This window comes from Populus trichocarpa, chromosome 4, assembly GCF_000002775.5.
Source record: "Populus trichocarpa isolate Nisqually-1 chromosome 4, P.trichocarpa_v4.1, whole genome shotgun sequence".
Classification (NCBI taxonomy): domain Eukaryota; kingdom Viridiplantae; phylum Streptophyta; class Magnoliopsida; order Malpighiales; family Salicaceae; genus Populus; species Populus trichocarpa.
This window is the reverse complement of record NC_037288.2, coordinates 961584-987820: the sequence shown is the minus strand read 5'-3', so window position 1 is coordinate 987820 and position 26237 is coordinate 961584. Positions and strand designations below refer to the sequence as shown.

The 26237-nt window shown below is 35.3% G+C and overlaps 3 protein-coding genes across 4 annotated transcripts in view; all 3 read right to left on the bottom strand.

The window, feature by feature from the left end:
• The window catches only part of LOC112325758 (PR5-like receptor kinase), a 95639-nt gene that overhangs the window by 4659 nt on the left and 64743 nt on the right, over nt 1-26237 (bottom strand). The window contains exon 3 of one of the 2 annotated variants that reach the window (XM_052452379.1): nt 12595-13192. The exons of the other annotated variant lie outside the window; for it this stretch is intronic. Within the exon in view, the coding sequence (XP_052308339.1) occupies nt 12595-13192 (598 nt within the window). The remainder of the gene's footprint in view (nt 1-12594; nt 13193-26237) is intronic. 2 annotated transcript variants of the gene reach the window in all.
• Nucleotides 3769-5082, bottom strand: LOC18097394 (G-type lectin S-receptor-like serine/threonine-protein kinase SD2-5). The gene has a single exon (XM_006383867.3). The coding sequence runs from the start codon at nt 4986-4988 to the stop codon at nt 3867-3869; it is 1122 nt and encodes a 373-aa protein (XP_006383929.2). The 5' UTR covers nt 4989-5082; the 3' UTR covers nt 3769-3866.
• LOC18103607 (thaumatin-like protein 1) lies at nt 13698-20391 on the bottom strand. The gene is made up of 3 exons (XM_052452385.1): nt 20212-20391; nt 19094-20118; nt 13698-13805 (listed from the first exon to the last, which is right to left on the bottom strand). The coding sequence occupies exons 1-2, from the start codon at nt 20273-20275 to the stop codon at nt 19493-19495; spliced, it is 690 nt and encodes a 229-aa protein (XP_052308345.1). The 5' UTR covers nt 20276-20391; the 3' UTR covers nt 13698-13805; nt 19094-19492.

The window sequence follows — 26237 nt, the reverse complement described above, 5'->3', positions numbered from 1 at the left end:
GCTTTGTTGTTTTGGAAAAGAGAAAAAAAGCAGGAATGAAATAGTGACCTGGAATGTGCTGGGTCAACTTGATTGCTTAATTTGGTCTTTGGATTGGGTGTACAAATACATAACAATTGTAGAAAATTGGACTGCGTCTGTACTTTTACAGAGCGGTGGCTGCAAATACTAATACAAGCCTCTACACATTTTATAGTTCTGTTCCTCTGCTCATGGAAAATTGGTACACATGATTGCATGATCTGTAACTAATGCGTGTCCAGTTGAATTTTATTTGAGTAACAGAAATTAAACAAATTAATATACATATATGTTAATAAATACTTGATTTTATTAAAATATATGATAAGTACAATTTTTATTTCAGATGTTCTTATGAAAGAATGAAACAATCATCAATTCTTCTCTTGAATTTTTTTTTTTTTGGCTTGGTTTAATTGTAAAATCAAGTAAAGATTTTGTATTTTATTAAAACATGAATTAAAAAGTATATTATAGAACAAGATTTGATGATTTTATATTTTGTTGAAGAGCGAAATGTTTTTGTTTTATTTAACTTGAAGTGTAGATAAAAAATATTTGAGTTTGAAAGCAAATTCTTTTCCTGTGTGTGTGTGTGTGTGTGTGTGTGTGTGTGTGTGTGTGTGTGTGTGTGTGTAAGGTGAGACCCTTTATTTATAGAGATTTTTAAAGGCTTTTTTATTAATTGATTTATATTTATGATGTTTTTTTTTTTTCTTTATTTCTACTGAGAAGGAAAGGGAAGGAAAAGAAAAGAAAAGGAATATATATTAGAAGAAAACTACATTGATATCCTTTACTATTTCTTTAGGTAAGATTTTAAAATAAAATCAAGGGCAAAACTCCTAATAATTCGAAGCAAACTTTTCACCCCGTTTCTCTCCAAATTGAAGAAATGTTTGCCTTCATAATGTTGAACCTCTTTTTTTTTTCTCTCCTTTTATATATATTTTTTTAAATGAAGATGGGAGGAATAAAAATACAGAACTATTGTTTTAATATGTTTACAAACACAAATATAGTGTCAGAGTCTAATTGAAAAGGAAAATTAAAATAAGGAGTAAAGTTTGCACATAATATAAGGACCAAATAGCTTCTAATTGAGAACTTTCTTATAAAAAATTAAGTAAAAAGATCAAAACAACTTTCTCTAAACATTATAAGACTAAAATGAAAATTAGTTAAAAATGAATTATTATAAAATTGGTAATAATATGACATTTTTTAAAAAACAATTTGCATTTTCCTTATAGAAATAGAACTAGATTTAATTTTTATTTTTATTTTTACACTCTTCTTTATCCTTATTTTAATCTCTTTTAATTACAAAAACTTAAAACATGTGGGAAAACTACTACATACATGCCTTCATTCATTGTGGATTATAATCGTGAATTGATATTTTTATCTTTGATAAAAAAAATTAATTAAGTTTTTAACGTAGGGTAAAATGATTTTTTTCACAGGATCCATTTGTCATTTTTTGTTTGTAAGAGGTAGCTCGGTCTTTTTCTAATTTTTTTGCACAGTTAAATTACTTGCATACCCTTAAAAGCAAAAAAAATAAAAACACTTGCCTATTGTCAAGGGGTATTTTTGGTTTTTACTTTTATAAGTATAGTGAAATGGCACAATTGTCTTTAGAATCAAAATTCTCAATGAATGGCTTCATGGGCTTTTGTGTAATTTCATATAGGTTTTTTCATAGTAATTATTTGGTCTTAAGGACAATGTTGTAATTTGATAAATAAAACAAAATAAAAATGAGAAAAGTTGTTGATGTATTCGTTGCAAGTGTCAGCTTCTCCATCGTCTTTAAGTGGCGCATGTGAATGATTCTAGCAATTAAAAACTTCAATTTGTAATGTTATTGGATTCCTTACGACATCCTCTTCCTTAAGCTATGATGCATGTTGGTTGTTTCTCGGCGGATGGTCGCGGGCAATTGCTTTTTCTCTTTTCTATCTCCACCCTTGAAATTCACACTAATCCTCATTCTTTATATTTGTAATTTTTATCCTTGGCCTATTGACAATTTTTTAATTTCATCCTTCAATTTAAATTTATTTATTTTTTCTTAAAATTTGGTCTTGATTCTTTTTATTTCTAAAATTTTTTCTTACCCATTTTATAAACTTTCAATTGTTTTTAATTTTATCATTTGATAAAAAAAATTATATTTTTTTTAATTCAGTCATCAGTGTTTTGGTGGTTTCTTCTTTTAATTATTTTATGAAGTCAGTTTTTCTTTTCATTTCATCATTTGTTTTTTTTTTAATTTGATCCTCATTCTTTTTTTTGTAATTTTTTTTCTTTCGAACATTTTGTATAATTATTTTTTTTTCAATTTTATCATTTGACATTTGATTTATAAGCTAACATGGGACACGAGTTTTATAATCTAACACATATTAATATCTGTTTTTTAACTTATTTTCTTTATCTCATTACTCGACATTGATTTTTTTTTTTTACAAAATAGATCTTATAGTTTCTTCATTTTCCTTTCTATTAGGTTATATTGTTCTCATGACCTTACCTATGAGTTTGACAGGTTAATTTAGGTGGGCTCACATCTTCTTTCTTTTTTTCCTTTTTTTTGCTTTTAATTACTCTTTCTTCTTTGGGATCCTTTCGCGTGGTTGATTTTTTTTATTTTAGTTTCATCTTTAAATATTTGATTTGCTGAGAATTGAGTTTCATGATTTTTTTTCATATTCAGTATTTTAAGTCAAATGGCCTAGGTAACGAATTTTATAAGCTAACGATGGTTTTTTTTTTAAAAATTAAATTTCATGATTTTCTTCATTTTTATTTGTATCGAGTTACCTGACCTGTGAATTTGATGGGTTGACCCGAGTGGGCGCAAGCCTTTTTTTAACTTATAATTGCTATTTTTTTTCATCATTTTGTATGATTAATTTTTTCTTTCAACATTTAATTAGTTGAAAATTGTGAATCCATATTTCACAAGTTGACACTATTTTTATGGGCGTATCTTTTTTGGTTGGAAATTAAGCTTTTTAATTGAGTACGAGTTGGAGATTTCACGAGTTATGATTTTAAAATATTAAGCTGGGTGTAAGAGATTTATCTGGGTTTACTTGGTTTTTAATATTATTAAACTAAGTTGTCTTTTTATGGTATTAAAAAATTATTCAACTCAATCGACTCAATGACCCGAGTCTTGAATTTCTTTTACTTCTTTAGAAATCCTAGCATCGCCTTAACTTTGTTCATCTTATGTCCAAAAACCTTTGGCCGGATCCGCGACGTTGAGCCGAAGACCAATATAAGTTTACTTTGGTCAACATTTTTTTTATATTTGTTTTATTATAATTAAAATTTTTAGTTTTTCTACGATGTAAGTTTCATGGTTTTATCATGATCTCATACCTCAAATCATAAATTTTATAGGTTAATTATTATTGGCTCTGATTGATTCAATATATCACCTTCTTAATATTAAAAGAAAAATATATGTTATTTAATATGTCAATATTTAAATATTTTAAAAGTTTTTCAGTTATTATTCATTAAAAAAAAAATTGACTGAAAAAAATGAACAAACCACGGCGGCTTAGCACAAGCCAAAAAATCAATTCAACTTAAGTCGAAATGAAACTTTTACTCTTGTTCCTATTATTAATTCTTCTTTCTCGGTTACCAAACATCACTTGAATGTCTCAATGAAGTTTACTAGAAAAAAAATTAACAATACTAAGATGATAGTTTTTCTTAGCTCAATTAAGATGAATTTTATAATGGACAAGTAGTACAAATTATGAAACAAGCTTGATGAATTTTCTTTAAGAAAAAAAGAAAGAAAGAGATTTACAATGCCATTATCTGGGATTAGAAAGAACAGATGCTGGCAGCTGTGCCGAAGAAATGTGGTGATTAGCAATGGGAGAAGCTATTAGTGAATGTGAGAACACATACACCAAGTTTGTATCTACCTCCATTACACCATCCAATATCTTCACAACCGTTGACATGAGAGGCCTTCTTTCTGGGTCATCCTGCAAGCACCAAGCACCAATCTTTATCATTCTAAGCATTTCCTCCTTATCACTCTGCATGCATTCATCTACATTTTCCACAATGTCTATTAGTCTGTCTTCTTCAGCTTTATTCTGCAGCATTCTAACTAAATGGAAGTCAGATTCTGGCAGCGAGTGATCTACGTTTTTTCGTGCACAAACTATTTCCAGGAGAACAATTCCAAAGCTGTATATGTCAATTTTTTCCGTGATACGTCCTGGTGGTAGCTTACACAATTCTGGAGCAATATATCCAGGGGTTCCTCTCATTGAAACTTGTACTTGTCCCGTTCCTTCATCGATGACCTTAGATAACCCAAAATCAGAGATTTTGGCATTGAAATTTGGACCCAACAGAATGTTCTGCGGCTTTATATCGAAATGAATTATGGTCTGTCGACATTCTTCATGGAGATGAGCAAGCCCTTTTGCAATGTCAAGTATAATCTTCTTTCGCGTCTGCCAATCAAGGAAAGGTCTTTGATCATTCTGAAAAATCCAAGTATCTAACGATCCATTACTCATGTACTCATATACTAAAACCTTGTATGATTTCTCTGAACAAAATCCTATCAACCTCAATAAGTTAGAGTGTTGCAGGTTTCCAATTGTCTCGACTTCTGTTAGAACTGCCTTCTTTCCTTTGTCTAGTTTATCCAGACACTTCACAGCAACTCTAGTTCCATCAGCGAGTACTCCTTTGAACACAGATCCGTAGCCTCCTCTTCCAATTCTTTCCGCGAAATCATCAGTCGCAACACGTAGATCTTCATACGGAAACCTAATAGGCATTTTTGCTAGAACTTCCACATCCTCCTTGGTAGTTTTAGACTTGCGCCACAATTTCGAAATGATGAGAAGACCGCCACCTACGAGTCCAGCCACAAATGGTGCCGAACGTCTTCTAGGAGTAGTATTACGCATTATATCTGGCAAAGGGCTTGGTGTTATCCCCCGGCCTGTCGATGGCTGAGAATTGTCGCCGATAATGACTCTCGAGTCTCTTGAATTCGACCTTTATGAAGATGGTATATGTTAGAGATCTTCACGTATGCATCTAAGGGGTATGTTATAGTTTCTAGCAAATAGATACATGATTACAAATTTCTAATAATAGTATAGTTTCTAGCAAATAGATACATTATATCTGGCAAATAGATACATGACAGTACTAATTAATTATCAATTAAAAAAAAAAGACTGAGGTTGCTTGGTTGTCGGATTGTTTGTATACAAATAACCATTGAATATGTTTACTTTGTTGTAGGAACAGAAAGAAAACAAACAGGATTTCATCCAAAAAAAGAAGAAAACAAACAGGATGTTTCTGTTATTGCTAGCAGAAAATCTTGATGCTAGGACTTGAACCCTACTTATATATTATCAAAAATCGTGATTGCTTAGTTTGATATCGGATTGGCTCTTCACATGTGCCTTGTTGAAATGGATTCGCTGCAGTATTTCAACTTATCTTAGAATTAGTATTATCGTAGTAGTTGTATTTTAAAATATTTTTTGTTTAACTAGAAATATATTGAAATAATATTTTTTTATTTTTAAGATTTAATTTTAACATCAGCATATCAAAATAATCTAGAAATAAAAATATAATTTGAAATAAATATATATATATATATATATATATATATATAAACGTTTTAGAAATACAAAAATAAAGGGTTTATAAAGTGCTAAATAGCAAAGTCTGATCCAGCAAGATTCTATGTTTTTTTTGTATTTTTTTGTGCAAAGGAGGAATTCTATATATTTCATCTTCTAATTAACTCCTTCCAATGTTATGAAAAAAAAAAAAAAAACATGCTTCCAATGTTATTAACTAAATTCAATACCACGTTATTAAAAATATTTCTTTAAGCTATTATCGGGAGAATTCTTCAATGCTTAGTTGGCTATTAAATGTCAAAGCTATTATTACTTTGTACCTGGCGGCGCCATTAAAAATTGGAAATGGGCCTTGAGCTGTAGAATCTCCCAAGCACAAATATCAAATAAACTTAAGAAATAGCAAAATATATGGTCCTTTTTATGCTTGGTCCAACCTGCACAAGATAGACTTTACATAAGAATATAAAATAGTCTCTAAGATTATCAAAGCACCAAAACCACACCCTAAACTTCTACTTATTACAATTAAATCCAAATTAACAAGCCACCTCTATGGTGGGCAAAGCATCCAAATATTTTTTTGAAAAAAAAGGTACCCAGTGTCATTCTCTATCTCCATGAATGGTAAACTCGCACCAAATAGGAAGAAAAATTGATGTTAATAAAAAGAATTTAAACAAGTTTAAGGATAGGTCTGCAACAAGCAAACAATAATATACAGATTTCACTTAATAACATAGAAAATGCAAGGCATGGATATTATTAAGACTCAAATAAATCATGACAGAAACTAAATTGGAAACTAAGATAGTCCCAATATTGCCCATACCTAGCAAGTCATCGACAAACATTCATTATATACCGACACAAAGATATTAAACTCGGCTCACTTTATAATCTGATATATAACTCAGTCTAAGACTTAGGTTACAAGTTAGATAAATTAACTTAGGTTGAATTGGGCCAACTTAATCATATTCATTTTGAGATTTGTTTTCCTTTAAGTTAAAATAACATCATTTTATAAAAAAATTAGAAACTCAAACTGGATTTTGATTGAGTTACCTGAAATACATCAAGTCAAGTTTCATGTAGTTTAATTTTAAATCCAACTCAGATTAGGAGCTGGATAAATAAGTTACTAAGTTGACCTATCAAATCATGTTGAATTTATTTGTCTAGTAAAGACAGGTTTAATAATACTAGACCAATATAATATAGGTTTCAATATTTCTTTCTAATTAAAACCCATAATTTAAGACAAACAGAAGCAAAATTACATTGCTGAAGTGGAGTTTTTTTTTTTTTTTAAAAAAAGTGTCATCTCAATACGGCAGGCTACTTTAATTAAAAATAAATTGACTATATAGTGTTTGTTTATTATGCTGGGTTGGTTTTGGCCCATAATTAGCATATCTATCGAAAGTAATTCACTTGACTTCCACATTTTTATTTTCTATTTTTATATACTCCTGGCAAGGTACAGACTCGCAGGACCTGTTGAGAAGACCTTTTATAGTCAAGGCAGCACCCACTTGTAACTCAAGAGACCTCCTCTGTGTAATTCTATCGAGACAAATTTAGAATAGTATAACAAATGCAGATATAATACAAATACAAATTTATTTTTTAAGTTAAAATAATATTATTTATAAAAAAATTAAACTGGGTTTTAACTAGTTTAACTACAAGACACCAAATCACATTTAATATAATTTAATTTAAAATTTAGCTTTGATCAAAAGCTAAATCAGTAAATTACTAAATAAATCTATTAAATCATATCAGGTTCATCTGTCTTAGAAATTGGGTTTAAAACATAATATAGAGTTTAATATTTTTTTCTCATTAAAACCCATAATTTAAGACAAACAAAAGCAAAAGTACATTGCTGAAGTGGAGTTTTTTTTTTTTAAAAAAGTGTCATTTCAATACGGCTGTTTAAAATAAATTGACTGTATAGTGTTTGTTATCATGATGGGATGGTTTTGGCCCGTAATTTGCGACATCAACCGAAAGTAATTGACTTGACTACCACATTTTCATCTTTTATTTTTCTATACTCCTGGCAAGGTTCGCATACGCAGGACCTGTTGAGAAGACCTTATAATCAAGGCAGCTTTTATTTGTGATTGAGAATGCTTTTTAAAAAAATAAATTAAAATAATATTTTTTTTTATTTTTAAAAATTATTTTTAATATATATCAGCATATTAAAAACACTTTTTAAGATGCAGAACAAATAAATTTTAAGAGGTTATTTCAGAGTGTGATAGTGATTATATTTTAAATATTTTTTATTTTTAAATATATTAAAATAATATTTTTTTATTTTAAAAAAATATTTTTGATATTAGTATATTAAAATTAAAATAATGTGAAAATATCAAAAAAATATTAATTTAAAATAAAAATAAAATAATTTTTTTTAAAATTTAACTTTCCAACCATAGTGTCAAACACTATCTAACTGAAGAGTCCTCCTCTGTGTAATTCTATCAAGACAAATTTAGGATAATATAATGAATGCAGATGTAATACTTAGAGTTACCATCTACCATGTCCAAGTGATTTGGTAACACGTGATATGTTTTTTTATAAAAGGATTTTTAAATTAAAATTATTTAAAAAAACATATTAATATATTAAAATGATTTAAAATTTTTATTAATTTAATATTTTTTCAGATAAAAAACAATTTAAAAAACTATCCAAATATTTTGAACAAGGAGATAGTTGCCTCCTAATTTTCTAGTCCTATAGTCTATATACCAGCCTTTTTTTAGTTAATTTTTACATGAGTGTGTTTGTGCATTACTTAATTTATATGTCCTTTCGTTTTCCTCTTCGAGAAAAGAATAAAGTGCAAGAAGAAAGGTAACTGTGGACCTGGGAAAGGACTGACTCTGCATTTAACAAGGAATGAATGATATTTTCAAAGTTTTGAAGCATAATGTTTAAAAAGCTAAAACTTGTTTGTTTTTGGGTTTTAAAAATATTTTTTAAAAAAAATTTAAAAAAATTATTTTTTTCTTTGCTTCAAAATAATTTTTTTTAGTGTTTCTTGATCGTTCTGATATGTTGATGTCAAAAATAATTTTTTTTAAAAATATATTATTTTGATGCATTTTCAAGCAAAAAACACTTTAAAAAGCAACCGCTACCACTTTCTCAAACACCCTCTAAACATGAAAAAAAAAACCAAAAAGGAACCTTTTTTAACATGGAAAAGGACTGGAATTTTCATATTTTGTGACAAGTATTCGACACTTTCTTGGAAACATGTCGATAATATTTTAAAATCCAATATGTTTAGGAATAAAGATTTTTTGAGTGTTTAGATAAAGAGTGATCGAAAATTCATGTTAATGTTTTCCTTCTCCAGAGTTGAAGAAGTTGATGATTGGTGATAAAAGATTCAGCACCTACAAAACAATTCTTTTTAGTGGGATTTAGGAATCCTCTAATGATAAAATCAATGACTTTTAATAAGGGATTATAATAAATGAGAGGATGAACTTTAAATTCTTAAGATTAATAGTATTTATTCTTAGTTATATAGGATAAATACTCTGTAAAATAAGAGTATGAACATAGAATAGGAAAATTGTGAATCATTTACCTAAGTAGTTCATAAGGTATATATAGCCTCTGAACTTTGTCATGTTGCTTAATATAGAGAGGTTGGAGCGTTATTTTTTTTCTTATATCATTAATGAGGGATAAATATCTCTTACACAACATTAATAAATAATAAATATTCCTTACACAAAATTAATGTTGATAGAAATATAATAGGTCATGTGGAGACTTTTATGCACCTAGGGATGTAGGGAAATGATCATTCTTGACCTTTAACATTTTATATTACAAGACATATGAATAAACAAATAAATCCATGTGACCCAATATGAAATCTAAAAAGATTATCAACTCAATATGTATTGAGTTTGGAATCCAAGGGTGATAGGTCTAACACCTTGGCAGACTCATATGCTTTTGGGCTCAGCGTATAGCTGAACCCAAGATAGTTGTACCTGGCATCTTGTGAGACCCACATGCATTTGGGCTTAACACGTAATTGAATCCAAGGTAGTTGGGTCTGACGTTTTACCTGACCTACACGCATTTGGGCTCAGCGCATAGCTAAACCCAAAGCAGTTGGGTATGGCACCTTACTAGATTCATATAGACTTGGGTTCAACTCGTAACTGAACCCAAAAATATTTGAGCCTAACACCTTGCCAAACTCAAACACACTTGGACTTAGCGGTAGCTAAACCTAAGGATGTTTGAGTTTGACACATTGTCGAAACAACATGCCTTTAGGGTCAGTGCCTAATTGAACCCAAGGATGTTTGAGTTTGATATATTGTCAAACTCATATGCTTTTGAGTTTAACGCGTAGCTGAACCCAAGGATGTTGGATTTAGCATTTGGTCATATATTTAGGCTCAATACATAGGTGAATTCAAGAATATTACGTTTGACATCTTGTTAGAACCACGTGTATTTGGGCTCAGTGCATAGTTGAACTCAAGGAGGTTCAGTCTAGTACCTCGTCAAGCCCACATATACTTAGGCTCAATACATACAAGAATGTTGGGCCTAAAAGTAAGGCAGACTCGTGTCGTTGTCATATAAGATCGGTATCCTACCAAGTCTAGATGCGTTACGTTATTACCTTGTCTTTAGCCTTTTTAATCATAAGCTTTTAAACAAACATATCAAAGATATATTAATTCATTACAGGCTATAAGTTTTAAACAAAAGTTTCTTTCATTTTTTCTGCTAAAAAAAATGAGAGGGGGAATAAGCAACTATGCATAGCTTAAAATCTTGTGCTAAAAAAGACTAGTTTTACAGTACACAGAAACCTTGAATTTTTCAATCTTGGTAGAAAAATCATGAAAACCAAAAAATTATGCATTAAAGATTAACAAAAACATTTCAGGGAGAGATTGTGGTGTTAATGATGGAGATTTGTTACAGGCAAGTCTGAGATAGTTCTGAACATTCAGTTATAAATCTGTAATAATTGAATCATGCAAGAATTCTAGTAGAAGTGGGATAGAGCTGAGCCCAATGAAAGACACGTTTAACGCCAAATAAATAGCCTAAAAGAAAAATTCATAATTTTCCATCTGATTTTTTAATTACATTTAAGGGATTCTGTAAACTCAAATCTATAAAGGTTAGCCTAAAAAAAAGGCCCTTTTTTTCCCTAAAAAATGATAGGCAGGTGAAACCCATCTCAAATTTTCTACAGGATATATTCCATCTACACACATCTGAAAAACTCTCATAGTGACTAGTCAAGAGCCAACGACTTTGAATAATCAATCTAGCATTTTAACCGGCGCTTCGGAGAATCAATCATTTTTTTTTTAAAATGTAAAATAAAACATAAAGTGTGATTTTAAGTGTTTTGAGTCTAGTTAAGTAGCAAGACTGAATGCTATTGGATCTATGGTCGAACCAGACTTAATATTTCTGGGTCTGGCAGTCGGGCAAGACTCAATAGACTTATGTCTGGTTGCAAAACCAGAACTCATAGCCTTGTGTTTAGCTACGGAGCCAGACCCAATAGCCTTGGGTCTGGCTGGTTGGGTCTGGTTGTGGAGCCACACCCAAGAAGATTGGGTGTGGCTGCACAGCCAGACCTAAGGAGATGGGGTATGGTTGCGCAATTAGACCCAATCTTAATATAATTTTTTTAAAAAATAATACAAAAACATCTAAAAATATTAATTTGAAATAAAGAAAAATATATAAAAAATTCAAATATTTTTCAAAGCATTTTTTAAAAGCAAAACCATATATGCTTTAATAAGAAAATTCAACCCAACCTGAAATGAAAAACAAAATTATTATCACCTAACTTTATTATAATAAAAAAAAAATTAACATCAATTTATTTCTCATTCAAAACATTTTAAAATGATTTGAAAATATTAAAAATATATTAATTTAAAATTTAAAAAATAAATTGTTTTTTGAAAAAACACTCTCCGACTGCAGACAAGTGCTAAAAAAGCTGTGGTTAGCTTAGGATAGCATGGAAAAGTAGCAGAAGTGATAAGAAGCATGATAGATTTTATTTCTGCCAGAAGAGAGAGTCTTACAACTACATCATCTAGGATTAGAAAGAACAGATGCTGGAGGAGGTGGTGAAGAAATATGGTTGTTACCAGCTGGAGAAGATACCATTGCATGCGAAAACCGATAATTGATGTTTGAATCTACCTCCATAACACCTTCCAGCACTTTTAAAACTGTTGACATGAGAGGTCTTCTTTCTGGGTCATCTTGCAAACACCAAGCAGCAACCTTTATCATCCTCGTTATTTCCTCTCTATCACTCCGCGTGTATTCATCCAAATTTTCCACAATGTCTATTACTCTATCTTGATCAGCTTTCTTCTGCAACATTGTAAGCAAATGAAAGGCAGATTCTGGTTGTGATTGGTCTGCATTTCTGCGTGCACAAACTATTTCAAGGAGGACAATTCCGAAGCTATATATGTCAACTTTCACCGTAATACGACCTAATGGTTGACGCCATTCTGGAGCAAGATATCCCGGTGTTCCTCTCATTGAGATTTGAACCTGGCTCATATCTCTATTGATTAGCTTGGATAACCCAAAATCAGCGATTTTGGCGTGGAAACTTGAATCCAAAAGAATGTTCTGTGGTTTTACATCAAGATGTATTATGGTATGTCGACAGTCTTCATGAAGATAAGCCAGGCCTTTTGCTATGTCGAGTATAATCTTCTTCCTGGTCTGCCAATCAAGGAAAGATCTTTGTACATTCATAAAAATCCAATTATCCAACGATCCATTGCTCAAATACTCAAAAACCAAAAGCCTAGAGGATTTCTCTGCGCAAAATCCAATCAACCTCACCAAGTTAAAATGGTGCAGACTTCCAATTGCCTCAGCTTCTGCTAAAAAAGCACTCATTCCTTGGCCTAGTTTCTCCAACCTCTTCACAGCAATTTGTGTTCCATCTCCCAATTTTCCTTTGAATACAGACCCGAAGCCCCCTCTTCCAAGTCTCTCGTTGAAATTATCAGTTGCCACGTACAGTTCTTGGTATGAGAACCTGACAGGCATTCCTGGAACATGCTTTATATGATCATCTTCCACATCCTGCGGATCTTGTTCAGACTTCCCACGCCATCTTGCCCTCGAAATAAAAATCACTACAAAAGAAACGATAAGAAGGACACTGCCTATAACTCCTGCTATAATTGGTACCAAACTTCTTGCAGTTTTACGCCTTATTTCTGGAGAAGGCCTTGGTGTTATCTCTTGTGGGGAAGGGCTTGGTGGCGTTATCCCTTGTGGCGAAGGGCTTGGTGGTGTTTTAACAGATGGTGATGGCGGTGGGGAAAGGCTTGGTGCTCTTATCACAGTTGTTGATGGCGGCGGTTCGGCAGGTCCTGAAGAAACAACTGTCATGTTACTTGTCGTGGACTTGTATTCAGTTGTGTTTCCTGTGATGGACATGTAAGCATGTCAAAGAACAGATGTATGAATCGTGTAAGCTATAATTTCTTTCAACGTGTAGTACAATATATATAGAATGTGTCTTTGTGGTAAACTAACTTCTATTTGTGCAGGCTTTCTTAACTTATCATCAAACAAATTACACCACTCCTAAATGTTAAAATGATTAAAAACAAAATACCAAACTCAAAAAACTATTACATTGAAAAATGGTAAATTTACCTGCGCAGAAGACAATTTGGTAATCGGATGATGCACAACTGAAGGTACCAGTCTCATCGTCAAGAGGATAGGTGTCACGGGGTTAATTTTTCACAACTAAACTTAACCCAATGCGGCAGTCTAGCCCCAACTAGACTCAGCCTTGCCTCACCCTTTCACTCGTGTTTTCCTACGACTATGTGTTTCGCTCACTCAAGGAGGTTCTCACACTCGCCTCGTCGTAGACAACAAGTAAACACAAGCAACACAAGCAACACAAGCACACTAGAGTTTTACAAGAATCCCTCTCAACCTTTATTTATCTCATCAACAAAGGAATACACAAATATGGTGTGTGCTATGCACAAATCGCATGCTACACAGCAGAGGCTTGGCAGCCTATTTATAGCCAAATGTGAGATTCCATCCTCACCCATAATCCCCTAATTTCAGGGCATAGTGGAGCATTATCTCCCCCATGATCACCCTTTACATGGACTAGTGGAGCACTACCTTCCCCATTATCCTTAGTGGGTTGGTGAAGCACTTTGTCCTCCATTATCTGGCCCCTCCACCCATGATTCTGCCTGCCCTCATAGCAGCCCCAATTGTCTGCCTTGCTGTGTCAGCTGCTGACTTAGAAAGTTCATTGTCTAAGCCCCACGTCCATGCCAAGTCGCCAGCTCAAAGACTTGCACAGACCCTTGCACGCTGCCTGCCGAATTCGTTTCTGCCGCAGTCCATCGCTGCCGAATTCTAGGCAATGTGCCTTCGTTGGCGCGCCCCGCGCCTAGACCTCTAACAAACCACCCCCACTAGAAGAGTCCGACGTCCTCGTCGGAATAGACGTGAGGTAGTCTTGTATTTGATCCTCAAATTGCCACAAGTCAGTATCTTTCTCCCATGAAACCTCCTCATTTTTCTTCCATTTTACTAAGAATTCTGTCCGCCGATTCTTTCGATGTTGGCCGAGTCTACGATGATCCATAATCTTGACAATCCCATCGTCAAATTGTTTATGAATCGTAGGAGGAGCTCGTTGTGACTTGCTTCTTTTTGGATCCTCGTTGTCTTCATGAAAAGGCCGTAAGTAACTTACGTGAAACGTAGGATGAAGTTTCAGCCGTTCGGGGAGCTTCAGCCTATAGGCAACAGCGCCTACCTTTTCGATGACTTCGAAAGGTCCATCGTACCTTGGCACCAGCCCTCGGTGCTTCGTCCCCACAATTTTCTTCCAAATCTGCGGAGTTAACTTGAGCAACACCTTGTCGCCCACACTGAATTCCAGCAATCTTCGCTTTTGATTGGCATATTTGAGCATTCTTTTCCTTGCCTTGCGCAAGCTATCTTGCGCTTGCTCGAATAGCTCCTGCCGCTCCATCGCAAACCTGTATGCTGCTGGACTCTTCCCACCCGATATCTGCACTGCAATCTCCGCAGGAGTTTGTGGTTGAGCTCCCAAAACTAGCTCAAACGGACTTGCTTCCGTTGCCGAGGATTTTTGAAGATTGTAGCAAAACTGCGCACTATCTAGCAACTCCAACTAGTTTCGTTGCATTGCTGTCACGTAGTGTCTCAAATATTCCTCTAGCAAAGCATTTATCCTTTCCGTCTGCCCATCGGTTTGCGGATGGTTAGCAGTTGAAAACTTCAGCCTTGTTCCCATCATGTTGAACAATGCTGTCCAGAATCTGCCCGTGAATCGCACATCGCGATCGCTCACAATGTCTGAAGGTACTCCAAAGTACTTCACCACGTTGCGGTAGAATAATTCAGCGGCCACTTCGGCTGTACACACCGTCGGGGCAGCAACAAACACCGCATACTTGGTGAATCTGTCCACAACAACCATGATTGTGTTCATGCCATCCACCTTTGGAAAACCAACAATAAAATCCATTGAAACCGACACCCAAGGCTTTTCTGGAATCGGCAGCGGCTGTAACAAGCCTGCCTCTCGTTGCCGCAAAGTCTTGTCTTGTTGACACACTAGACAAGTCCTTACGTAAAGTTCCACATCATCCTCCATCTTCGGCCAATAATAAGTTTGCGACAAGAGAGCAAGCATCCTTTCCCGGCCAGGATGTCCAGCCCACTGCGAATCATGCGTCTCCGTCATTAAGTATTTTCGCAGCTCTCCCTTTGGCACGAAGATTCGACCCCCTTTTGCATAGAGTAGGTCCTGCTCTAACCAATACCTCCGTATTGTCCCTTCTCGTACAAGTTCCACCATTTTCTTGTACGCTGCATCCTCCGTAGTAGCTTGGCGAAGTCGATCCAGCATATCTGACTCCACCTGAACAATAGCAAGAACAATAGCTATTACCTCGCGTCTGCTGAGTGCATCCGCAACCTGATTGTGGGTCCCCGGTTTGTGCTCCCATACGAAATCATATTCGGCCAGAAATTCCTGCCACCGAGCTTGTCGTTGCGACAATTTCTTTTGCGTCTTGAAGAATGTATTAGCAACATTGTCGGTCTTGACAATGAATTTTGGCCCCAGCAGATATACTCTCCATATGCCAAGGCAGTGCACGACTGCCGTCATTTCCTTCTCGTGTGTTGAGTAATTCCGCTCCGCATCACTTAGCTTCCTACTTTCGAAAGCAATCGGATGTCCCTCTTGAATGAGCACTCCACCAATAGCCCTATCCGAAGCGTCAGTATTCACTTCGAATGGCTTCTCAAAATCAGGCAGCCCCAAAACTGGAGCTGACGCTACCGCTGTCTTCAGCTTCTCAAAAGCTTGCTCGCAGTCAACTGTCCATTCCCATATCCGATCCTTCTTGAGAAGATCTGAGAGAGGAGTTGTCTTCTTGCTATATCCCTCAATGAACCGTCTATAGTAGTTTGCAAGCCCCAAAAATGACCTCAATTCCGGGACTGATTTTGGTGCTGTCCATTCAACGATGGCTTGGATCTTCCGTGGATCCATCTTCACCTGTCCTTCTCCAATTACATGGCCTAAGAACTTAATTTCAGATTTTGCAAACTCACATTTTTCCTTCTTTACATACAGTTCATGTTCTCTCAATCTACCTAAGACTTTGGAAAGATGAGTTACATGTTCTTCAATTCCTCTACTATAGATTACAATGTCATCTAAGTAGACTACAACAAAATTGTCTAAGAAATCATATAACACATCATTCATTAAATTACAAAACGTTGCTGGAGCATTTGTTAGGCCAAACGGCATAACTAGAAACTCGTACGAGCCATACCTCGTCACACAAGTAGTCTTATGCTCATCTCCGTCAGCAACTCTCACTTGCCAATACCCCGATCGCAAGTCCAACTTCGTAAAGATCGAAGCGCCACACAATCTGTCCATCAAATCCTGAATCAAAGGAACAAGATATTTGTTTTTGATTGTTACCTTGTTTAGCGCTCGGTAGTCCACACACATGCGAAGGCTCCCATCCGCCTTCTTTTGGAACAAAACTGGAGCACCATATGGAGCTTTGGAAGGTCGGACAAATCCTGAATCAATCAGCTCTTCCAACTGCTTCCTCAATTCGGCCAATTCTTTTGGCGACATTCGGTAGGGAGCTTGAGATGGTGGCTTTGCCCCTGGCACCAGCTCAATTCGATGGTCGATGGCCCTCCTAGGCGGGAGTTTCTTTGGCAGCTGAGGCGGCATCACCTCTTCGAATTGCTGCAGCACGCTAGCAATCTCTTTCGGCACCTCCTCACAATAGTCGACTTTCTCCTCCACTATTGTTGCTAGAAACACTTCCCCTCCTTTCCGCAATGCCTTCTCAATAGCAATTGCCGATATCAAGCTCTTCTTTCCTTTCACAACGTTCGCAATTGCGACGTTTATACATGGGATGAAACATGGGCATCCCTCACTCGCAACCATGATTCCATTGAGATATGGCATTAATACAATCTTGGCTTTCCGTAAGAAATCAAGGCCAAGAATAATGTCGTAATCGTCAAGAGTTACGACCAACACATCTTGCTTACCTCTCCACCGATCCAGCACTATCGGCACATCGTAAGACATCCCAGCAATCCTTTGCGCCTTCGAGTTCACTGCCTTCATGGATGTCTGGCTATCACTCAGCCGCAAGCCAAGTTCCTTCACCAGCCGATCTGCCACAAACGTGTGGGTTGCGCCTGAATCCAGCATAGCATTTATGTCTTTGCCATTTATCCCAATCTTCACGTACATCAGGTTGTCCGAAGCCCCTGGCTTCCCTTTTCTCAATGTATCAATTCTCGCCAAGTCTTTCTCAACATGGCAGGTTTCGGCAGCCGCATCCCCTGATTCAGCTACCAGGCAGTTCAGCACACGCATAGGATTGACGCGCGTGACTACCCCTTCCTCTTCATCATCGCTATTCCCAGCCCGAATAGCATTCAACTTCTCCCTCTTTGGGCATTCCCTCGCAAAGTGAGGACCATCACAAATGAAGCATGTAAGGTTCGGTTTAGTACCATTACCTGGTGTGCTCGTAAATTTTGACTTGCCTTTCTCCGCGGCAGTAGCCTTTCCAGCACCCCCACCAAACTTCTTCTTTGGCCATTCCTCCTTGCTCTTTCCCTTTGACTTGAAGGAGGCTGATTTATGGCTCTCTCTCATAGGAGCCTTATAGTCCACCAAGTTGTCCGCGGCAGCAATAGCAGAAGACAGATCCTTCACATTCTGTCGTCGTAGTTCCGCTTGCGCCCAAGGTTGTAATCCGGACATAAAATTGAACAACCTGTCCTCTTCGGACATATTCTCGATGTCGAGAATTAAAGAACTGAAAGACTTCACATAATCACGAACTGACCTGTCTTGTTTGAGTCTTTTCAATTCGTCTCGTGCAATCCACGATGTGTTGTTCGGGAGGAACTGCTCCTTCAGCTCCTTCTTGAGACGCTCCCATATCTCAATCTTTGGACGTCCCGCACTTAGATCATCTTTGGTTCTCGTCCTCCACCAAAGCTTTGCGTCACCCGTGAGATACATCACGGTGAGATCAACTTGTTCTGCTGCGCCTATCCTCGCAACACTGAAGTATTGCTCCATGTCCCATAAGAAATTTTCCAGCTCTTTGGAACTTCTTGCTCCACCAAAACATTTTGGTTCGGGCAACTTAGGCTTAGAAGAACTTACCCCAAGAGGAGTGTTTGTGACTGCCCTCTTTAGAACAACAATCATCTCTTCGGCAGCAGCCAATCGCTCACTCGATTCTGCCGCAAGCGAGATGTACAAGCTCTCAGCCCGTTCAGCGCTTTCCATAGCTTCCTTCAAGCGCTCCATTATAGAGCGATCTTCCTCTTCCTCGTCTGGCCCTATCAAAGTCTCCAGACGTGTAATCCGTTCCCGAATGGCTTCCATGGCTTCGGGTTGCACGTTGTTGAATCAACCGTGCTCTGATACCAATTGTCACGGGGTTAATTTTTCGCAACTAAACTTAACCCAATGCGGCAGTCTAGCCCCAACTAGACTCAGCCTTGCCTCACCCTTTCACTCGTGTTTTCCTACGACTATGTGTTTCGCTCACTCAAGGAGGTTCTCACACTCGCCTCGTCGTAGACAACAAGTAAACACAAGCAACACAAGCAACACAAGCACACTAGAGTTTTACAAGAATCCCTCTCAACCTTTATTTATCTCATCAACAAAGGAATACACAAATATGGTGTGTGCTATGCACAAATCGCATGCTACACAGCAGAGGCTTGGCAACCTATTTATAGCCAAATGTGAGATTCCATCCTCACCCATAATCCCCTAATTTCGGGGCATAGTGGAGCATTATCTCCCCCATGATCACCCTTTACATGGACTAGTGGAGCACTACCTTCCCCATTATCCTTAGTGGGTTGGTGAAGCACTTTGTCCTCCATTATCTGGCCCCTCCACCCATGATTCTGCCTGCCCTCATAGCAGCCCCAATTGTCTGCCTTGCTGTGTCAGCTGCTGACTTAGAAAGTCCATTGTCTAAGCCCCACGTCCATGCCAAGTCGCCAGCTCAAAGACTTGCACAGACCCTTGCACGCTGCCTGCCGAATTCGTTTCTGCCGCAGTCCATCGCTGCCGAATTCTAGGCAATGTGCCTTCGTTGGCGCGCCCCGCGCCTAGACCTCTAACAATAGGTGTAAGCGCTTGGACACTTTTTCTTAAAATTCTGAGAATACGAAGAAGGCTTGCAAGTCGAAGGTGTTTCATATTCACCAGTACAACAAAATTGCTGTGAATTAAAGGCCTCACACGCGCTGCGGCACCCCGCAATCATCCCATCAGAACTATTAACCGTAAGTTCTGGAGGACAAACGCCGTTCAAATCCACCACACATCCTGCTTTTTTGCAGCTCCGATTAGAAGGCAGAACAAGCAAAGGCAGGTTGTAGCCATCAAGAAGACTAACATTAAAAAAATCAAGTCCAGCATTGTTAATCTTGAACTCTGCCATCGTCACAGGACTCGAGCCAGCTGGTATTGTTGAACATTCTATTTTGCCAGAGCCGCAGTCGCCTGTGATGCAGGAGAATCTTCCTGTATCATCTTCAGTGCAATGTGTGCGACCCCATAAACGACCATGCCAATCATCCGAGGTTGTTATGTCCTTCCAGTCTTTCTTTCCAAGGGAAAAACCAGTTGCGATCGTTGGGGTGACATAGATGGTAGGTCTTGGATCATATGTTGAGTTTATTCCTGGCCATATAGTGTAGTCACAATTGTTTATTATTGTTAAAGTTGCTGAAACGACACCTGCGAGCAATAACATAAGATAACAGCTTAATTAATCGTGTTCAAGAATTAGAGATAGGAACAGAAAAATTGTGATAGATTTCTGTACCATACCTGATACGAATAAATGAGCAACCAAGAAAGGAGATAAATGCATAAGCAACTTCAATAGTGACATTGAAGCAGAATTAGTTTAAGAAAAATAAAAAGTTTGGATTCCAATTAACAGGGTTTCTTTTTCTTTCGTTTTTTCATTGGGCTAAGCTTTACTTGAAGGTTCCATGAAGAACAGGATATGTCTACTACGCGTAGGGGACTTGACATTGTGCATTGAAAAGTTTGTGTTGAAAGTTCTTCCAAAGTCATCCAACCACTTTCTTGAAAATAAGGCAAAAGAGACCCCACATTTTTTACTGGATACTCGGAATTAATTTATTAACTCTAAGAAAAAGAAATATGTTGTGTTATATTTATGATAAAAAATAAATTTATAGCCCACTATTTTATTTGTTCCCTGCAGTTTTTTAATTTTATATTTTGATTCTCAGCCTAATTTTTTGATTCCTAAGATACCGTTTGGAAATTATTCCGAGATAAATAAGATAAGACAGTGAAAACAAAGAAGACTGGACAAAAAAAAACAATGAAAACAGAATTGTGTTTGATAATGATATACAAAACAGAGTAATTGTCTCCGTATCCTGTTTAGCTATGGTGAATAAAATATAATAAAATATAAAAAGTCTATTATACCTTTATTATTTATTATTATCAAACTTACATATTTTAAAAAATAATTAGATATTATTTTTTATGTTAGTTTATATTGTGTGCTAAAATTAATAATATTATTACAATCATAGTTATTAAACCTGGATTGGCCTGGTGATGTGCGTGGAACCTGGCTAACTTAGAGTCTAAATTAATCCGAGTTTAAGAAAAAATAGGGAAATGATTGACCCGACTCGACTTGGTAAAAAACCAATTGACTTTTTATTAAAAAAAATAATCAAAACAAGGTTGCTTTGATTCCTTTTTAAAAAAGAAAAATAGATCAACCCAAGTTGATTTTCCTGGCCCGTGACTCGACTCCTGACTCGAGCTTTAAATTATAATAATAATTACTTTTATCTATATGTTGACTTAGGTCAACCCTATTTGACCCTCCTGATCGGTGACCCAGGTCTTGCCCTGGGTCGACCCCCAAATCGAGTTAATTTTAAAATTATGATAATAACCATTTTTATTTTTATGTTGACTCGATTCAACTCAGATTGGCCTTCTCGACCCGTGATTCGGGCCATGACATATGACATAGACATTGTCTTAATTCGACTCTTGAGCAAGGTTTTAAAACTATAATAATAATCACTTTTATCCATGAGTTAACTCAAATTCACTTTGGTTAACCCTCATAACCCGTGACGCGGGTCTTGCCCATGTCAACCGTTGAGTCAAGTTTTAAAACTATAAAATAAATATTTTTATCCTTACATTGACTCAAATTAACCCGGGTTGACCCTCTCAACTCGAGTCTTGCCCAAAGTTGACCCTCGAGTTGGGTTTTAAAACTATGATAATAAACACTTTTATTTTTACATTGACTCTCTCAACCTGTGACTCGAATATTGCCCCAAATCGACCCTTGAATCAAGTTTTAAAACTATGGCCTTTTCTCGAGTCGAACCCGATTCAAGTCTTAAAACTATGATAATAACAACTTTTATTATTATATTGACTCGGGTCAACCTGAACCATAACCTCGGCCTTGTCATGGATCGATCCCAAGTTAAGTTTTAAAACTATGATAATAATTATTTTTATCTTTATATGTCTTAGTTTGATAATTTTGGAATTAATAGTTTTTTATAAGGATATTTTAGGAATAAAAAATAATAAATATTATCTATGAAAACATGTCTCTTTTGTACCTCCTATTTTGAAAGTGCAAAAATCCACTCCAAAATTATCTCGATAATAGATTTATTTTTATATCTCTGTCTCTATCTCCTCAACAAAACATATTTTTATTTTCATTATCGTTATCTTTACTATCTCGGGATTACAACCATGCAGTCGGAGGCGAGAAAATATCACCAACAAATAAAAATAAAAAAATTGGTTGGTAACATTTTAACCATGAAAAGGATTAATATTAGTGTCAATAGACTACTTTTAAATAGTGGAGTTTAATAAAGATAATTTGATATTTTCATGTTTTTTTCTAAATGTAAATCAAAACTTGAGAAGGTTCTTTGATTCGATTTAATTTTTTTTAATCCAATTATCTAGATAGTAGGTTCTTGTTTTTTTATGTATATATTTTCAGGAGAAAAAAATTTAAAAAATTGGGTTTTTTTTAATTCAAAAGAACCCAAAAACTGACTTTGCAGCTATTGAGGTGGCTGGGAAGTAGAACTATGCGTCAAAGATATTTACCAAATTCTAGCTTATCTTAATTTCTGGAGTCCATGCCAATCTCTCACCCTTAATCATTTGCGAAACTTTTGGCATTTGCAGGAATTTCTTGACTCATAAATCAGCCTTGAACACGTCTTCCACCAATCAGTCATGTAAATGCCCCCACCGATCCCCATCGCCACTCTTAATTCATATTTTAATAATTTTCCTTTTTTCAATAAAAAAAAAAACTTGATAGATTTTGAGTTGCATGGTAATTAAAAGCAGTGCTCTTCGTCTCAGAATTTCTTTCCATCTTTCAAACAATTCTGTTCCAAAGCTTTTAAATTAAATATATGAAATCTTAATTAATTAATTACATTAGTAATTAACACTTATAGTTATAAAATTTAAATTGAGAGTTTTCTCGATCTAAAACTCATGTTTTGAGTTGAGCAAGATGTTCTATAGGTTGATGGTTCAACTCAAATTATAATTTTTTTAAAAAGCTAAAATAATATAATTTCAAGGAATTTTTTTTAGAAAAATAAAAATAATATTGTTTTATATTTTTTTCTTAAAAAAAAATGTTCTTCTCTTTTATTAAAAAAAAATCAATTCAAAATAAAATCTAATCATGAACAGATTTAGATTAGCAAATTGCAATATTATTTTATTAAACATCACTTGAATGTCTTAATTAAGTTTACTAGAAGAAAAAAAATTAACAACACTAAAATAATAGTTTTTCTTAGCTCAATTAAGATGAATTTTATAATGGACAGGTAGTACAAATTATGAAACAAGCTTGATGAATTTTCTTTAAGACCAAAAAGAGATTTACAATGCCACTATCTGGGGTTAGAAAGAACAGATGCTGGCAGCTTTGCCGAAGAAATGTGGTGATTAGCAATGGGAGAAGCTATTAGTGAATGTGAAAACTCATACACCAAGTTTGTATCTACCTCCATTACACCATCCAATATCTTCACAACCGTTGACATGAGAGGCCTTCTTTCTGGGTCATCCTGCAAGCACCAAGCACCAATCTCGATCATTCTAAGCATTTCCTCCTTATCACTCTGCATGCATTCATCTACATTTTCCACAATGTCTAGTAGTCTATCTTCTTCAGCTTTATTCTGCAGCATTCTAACTAAATGGAAGTCAGATTCTGGCAGCGAGTGATCTACGTTTTTTCGTTCACAAACTATTTCCAGGAAAACAATTCCAAAGCTGTATATGTCAATTTTTTCCGTGATACGTCCTGGTGGTAGCTTACACAATTCTGGAGCAATATATCCAGGGGTTCCTCTCATCGAAACTTGTACTTGTCCCGTTCCTTCATCGATGACCTTAGATAACCCAAAATCAGAGATTTTGGCATTGAAATTTGGACCCAACAGAATGTTCTGCGGCTTTATATCGAAATGAATTATGGTCTGTCGACATTCTTCATGGAGATGAGCAAGCCCTTTTGCAATGTCAAGTATAATCTTCTTTCGCGTCTGCCAATCAAGGAAAGGTCTTTGATCATTCTGAAAAATCCAAGTATCTAACGATCCATTACTCATGTACTCATATACTAAAACCTTGTATGATTTCTCTGAACAAAATCCTATCAACCTCAATAAGTTAGAGTGTTGCAGGTTTCCAATTGTCTCGACTTCTGTTAAAACTGCCTTCTTTCCTTTGTCTAGTTTATCCAAACACTTCACAGCAACTCTTGTTCCATCAGCGAGTACTCCTTTGAACACAGATCCGTAGCCTCCTCTTCCAATTCTTTCCGCGAAATCATCAGTCGCAACACGTAGATCTTCATACGGAAACCTAGTAGGCATTTCTGCTAGAACTTCCACATCCTCCTTGGTCGTTTTAGACTTGCGCCACAATTTCGAAATGATGAGACGACCGCCACCTACGAGTCCAGCCACAAATGGTGCCGAACGTCTTCTAGGAGTAGTATTACGCATTATATCTGGCAAAGGGCTTGGTGTTATCTCCCGGCCTGTCGATGGCTGAGAATTGTCGCCGATAATGACTGTCAAGTCTCTTGAATTCGACCTTTATGAAGATGGTATATGTTAGAGATCTTCACGTATGCATCTAAGGGGTATGTTATAGTTTCTAGCAAATAGATACATGATTACAAATTTCTAATAATAGTATTAAGGGTCAGGACAGTACTAATTAATTATCAATTAAAAAAAAAGACTGAGGTTGCTTGGTTGTCGGATTGTTTGTATACAAATAACCATTGAATATGTTTACTTTGTTGTAGGAACAGAAAGAAAACAAACAGGATTTCATCCAAAAAAGGAAGAAAACAAACAGGATGTTTCTGTTATTGCTAGCAGAAAATCTTGATGCTAGCTAGGACTTGAACCCTACTTATATATTATCAAAAATCGCGACTGTTTAGTTTGATATCGGATTCGCTCTTCACGTGTGCTAGGACTTGAATTGGTATTAAAATAATATTTTTTTTTATTTTAAGATTTAATTTTAAAGTAAAGAATTTTTTTTATATATATAAAAAACGTTTTAGAAATACAAAAATAAAGGGTTTATAAATTAAGTGCAGCAAAGTCCGATCCAGCAAGATTGTATGTTTTTTTTGTTTTTTTTAGTGCAAAGGAGGAATTCTATATATTTCATCTTCTAATTAACTCCTTTCAATGTTATGAAAAAAAAAAAAAAACATGCTTCCAATGTTATTAACTAAATTCAATACCACGTTATTAAAAATATTTCTTTAAGCTATTATCGGGAGAATTCTTCAATGCTTGGTTGGCTATTAAATGTCAAAGCTATTATTACTTTGTACCTGGCGGCGCCATTAAAAATTGGAAATGGGCCTTGAGCTGTAGAATCTCCCAAGCACAAATATCAAATAAACTTAAGAAATAGCAAAATGGCCCTTTTTATGCACATGATAGACTTTACATAAGAATATAAAATAGTCTCTAAGATTATCAAAGCACCAAAACCACACCCTAAACTTCTACTTATTACAATTAAATCCAAACAAGCCACCTCTAGGGTGGGCAAAGCATCCAAATATTTTTTTTTAAAAAAAGGTACCCATTGCCATTCTCCACCTCCATGAATGGTAAACTCACACCAAATAGGAAGAAAAATTGATGTTAATAAAAATAATTTAAACAAGTTTAAGCAAATATACAGATTTCACTTAATAACATAGAAAATGCAAGGCATGGATAATATTGAGACTCAAATAAATCATGACAGAAAATAAATTGGAAACTAAGATAGTCTCAATATTGACCATACCTAGCAAGTCCTCGACAAACATTCATAATATACCAATACAAAAATATTAAACTCGACTCAGCTTATGACCTGCTGGTTTATAACTCAATCTAAGACTTGGGTTACAAGTTACATGAATTAAATTAGGTTGAACTCGGCCAACCCAATCATTGTCATTTCAAGATTTGTTTTTTTTTAAAAAAAAGTTAAAATAACATCATTTAAAAAAAAAATTACAAACTCAAACCAGGTTTTGATTGGGTTAGCTGAGACGCATCAAGTTAAGTCTCACATAATTTAATTTCAAATCCAACTCGGACTAGGAGCTAGGTCAACAAGTTACTAGATTGACTCATCAAACTATATCGAGTTCGGCCCTGTTTGTCTTTACCTTTCAAAAGCGTTTTTGAAAAAAATAAATAAAAAAATTTATATTTTTTATTTACTTCAAATTAATATTTTTTTTG

Coding starts and splice junctions, on each gene's coding strand:
- LOC18097394 (XM_006383867.3), bottom strand. CDS start 4,988: ATGCGTAATACTACTCCTAGAAGACGTTCGGCACCATTTGTGGCTGGA.
- LOC18103607 (XM_052452385.1), bottom strand. CDS start 20,275: ATGTCACTATTGAAGTTGCTTATGCATTTATCTCCTTTCTTGGTTGCT. Junction 20,119..20,211: donor TGCTCATTTATTCGTATCAG/GTATGGTACAGA, acceptor TATTGCTCGCAG/GTGTCGTTTCAGCAACTTTA.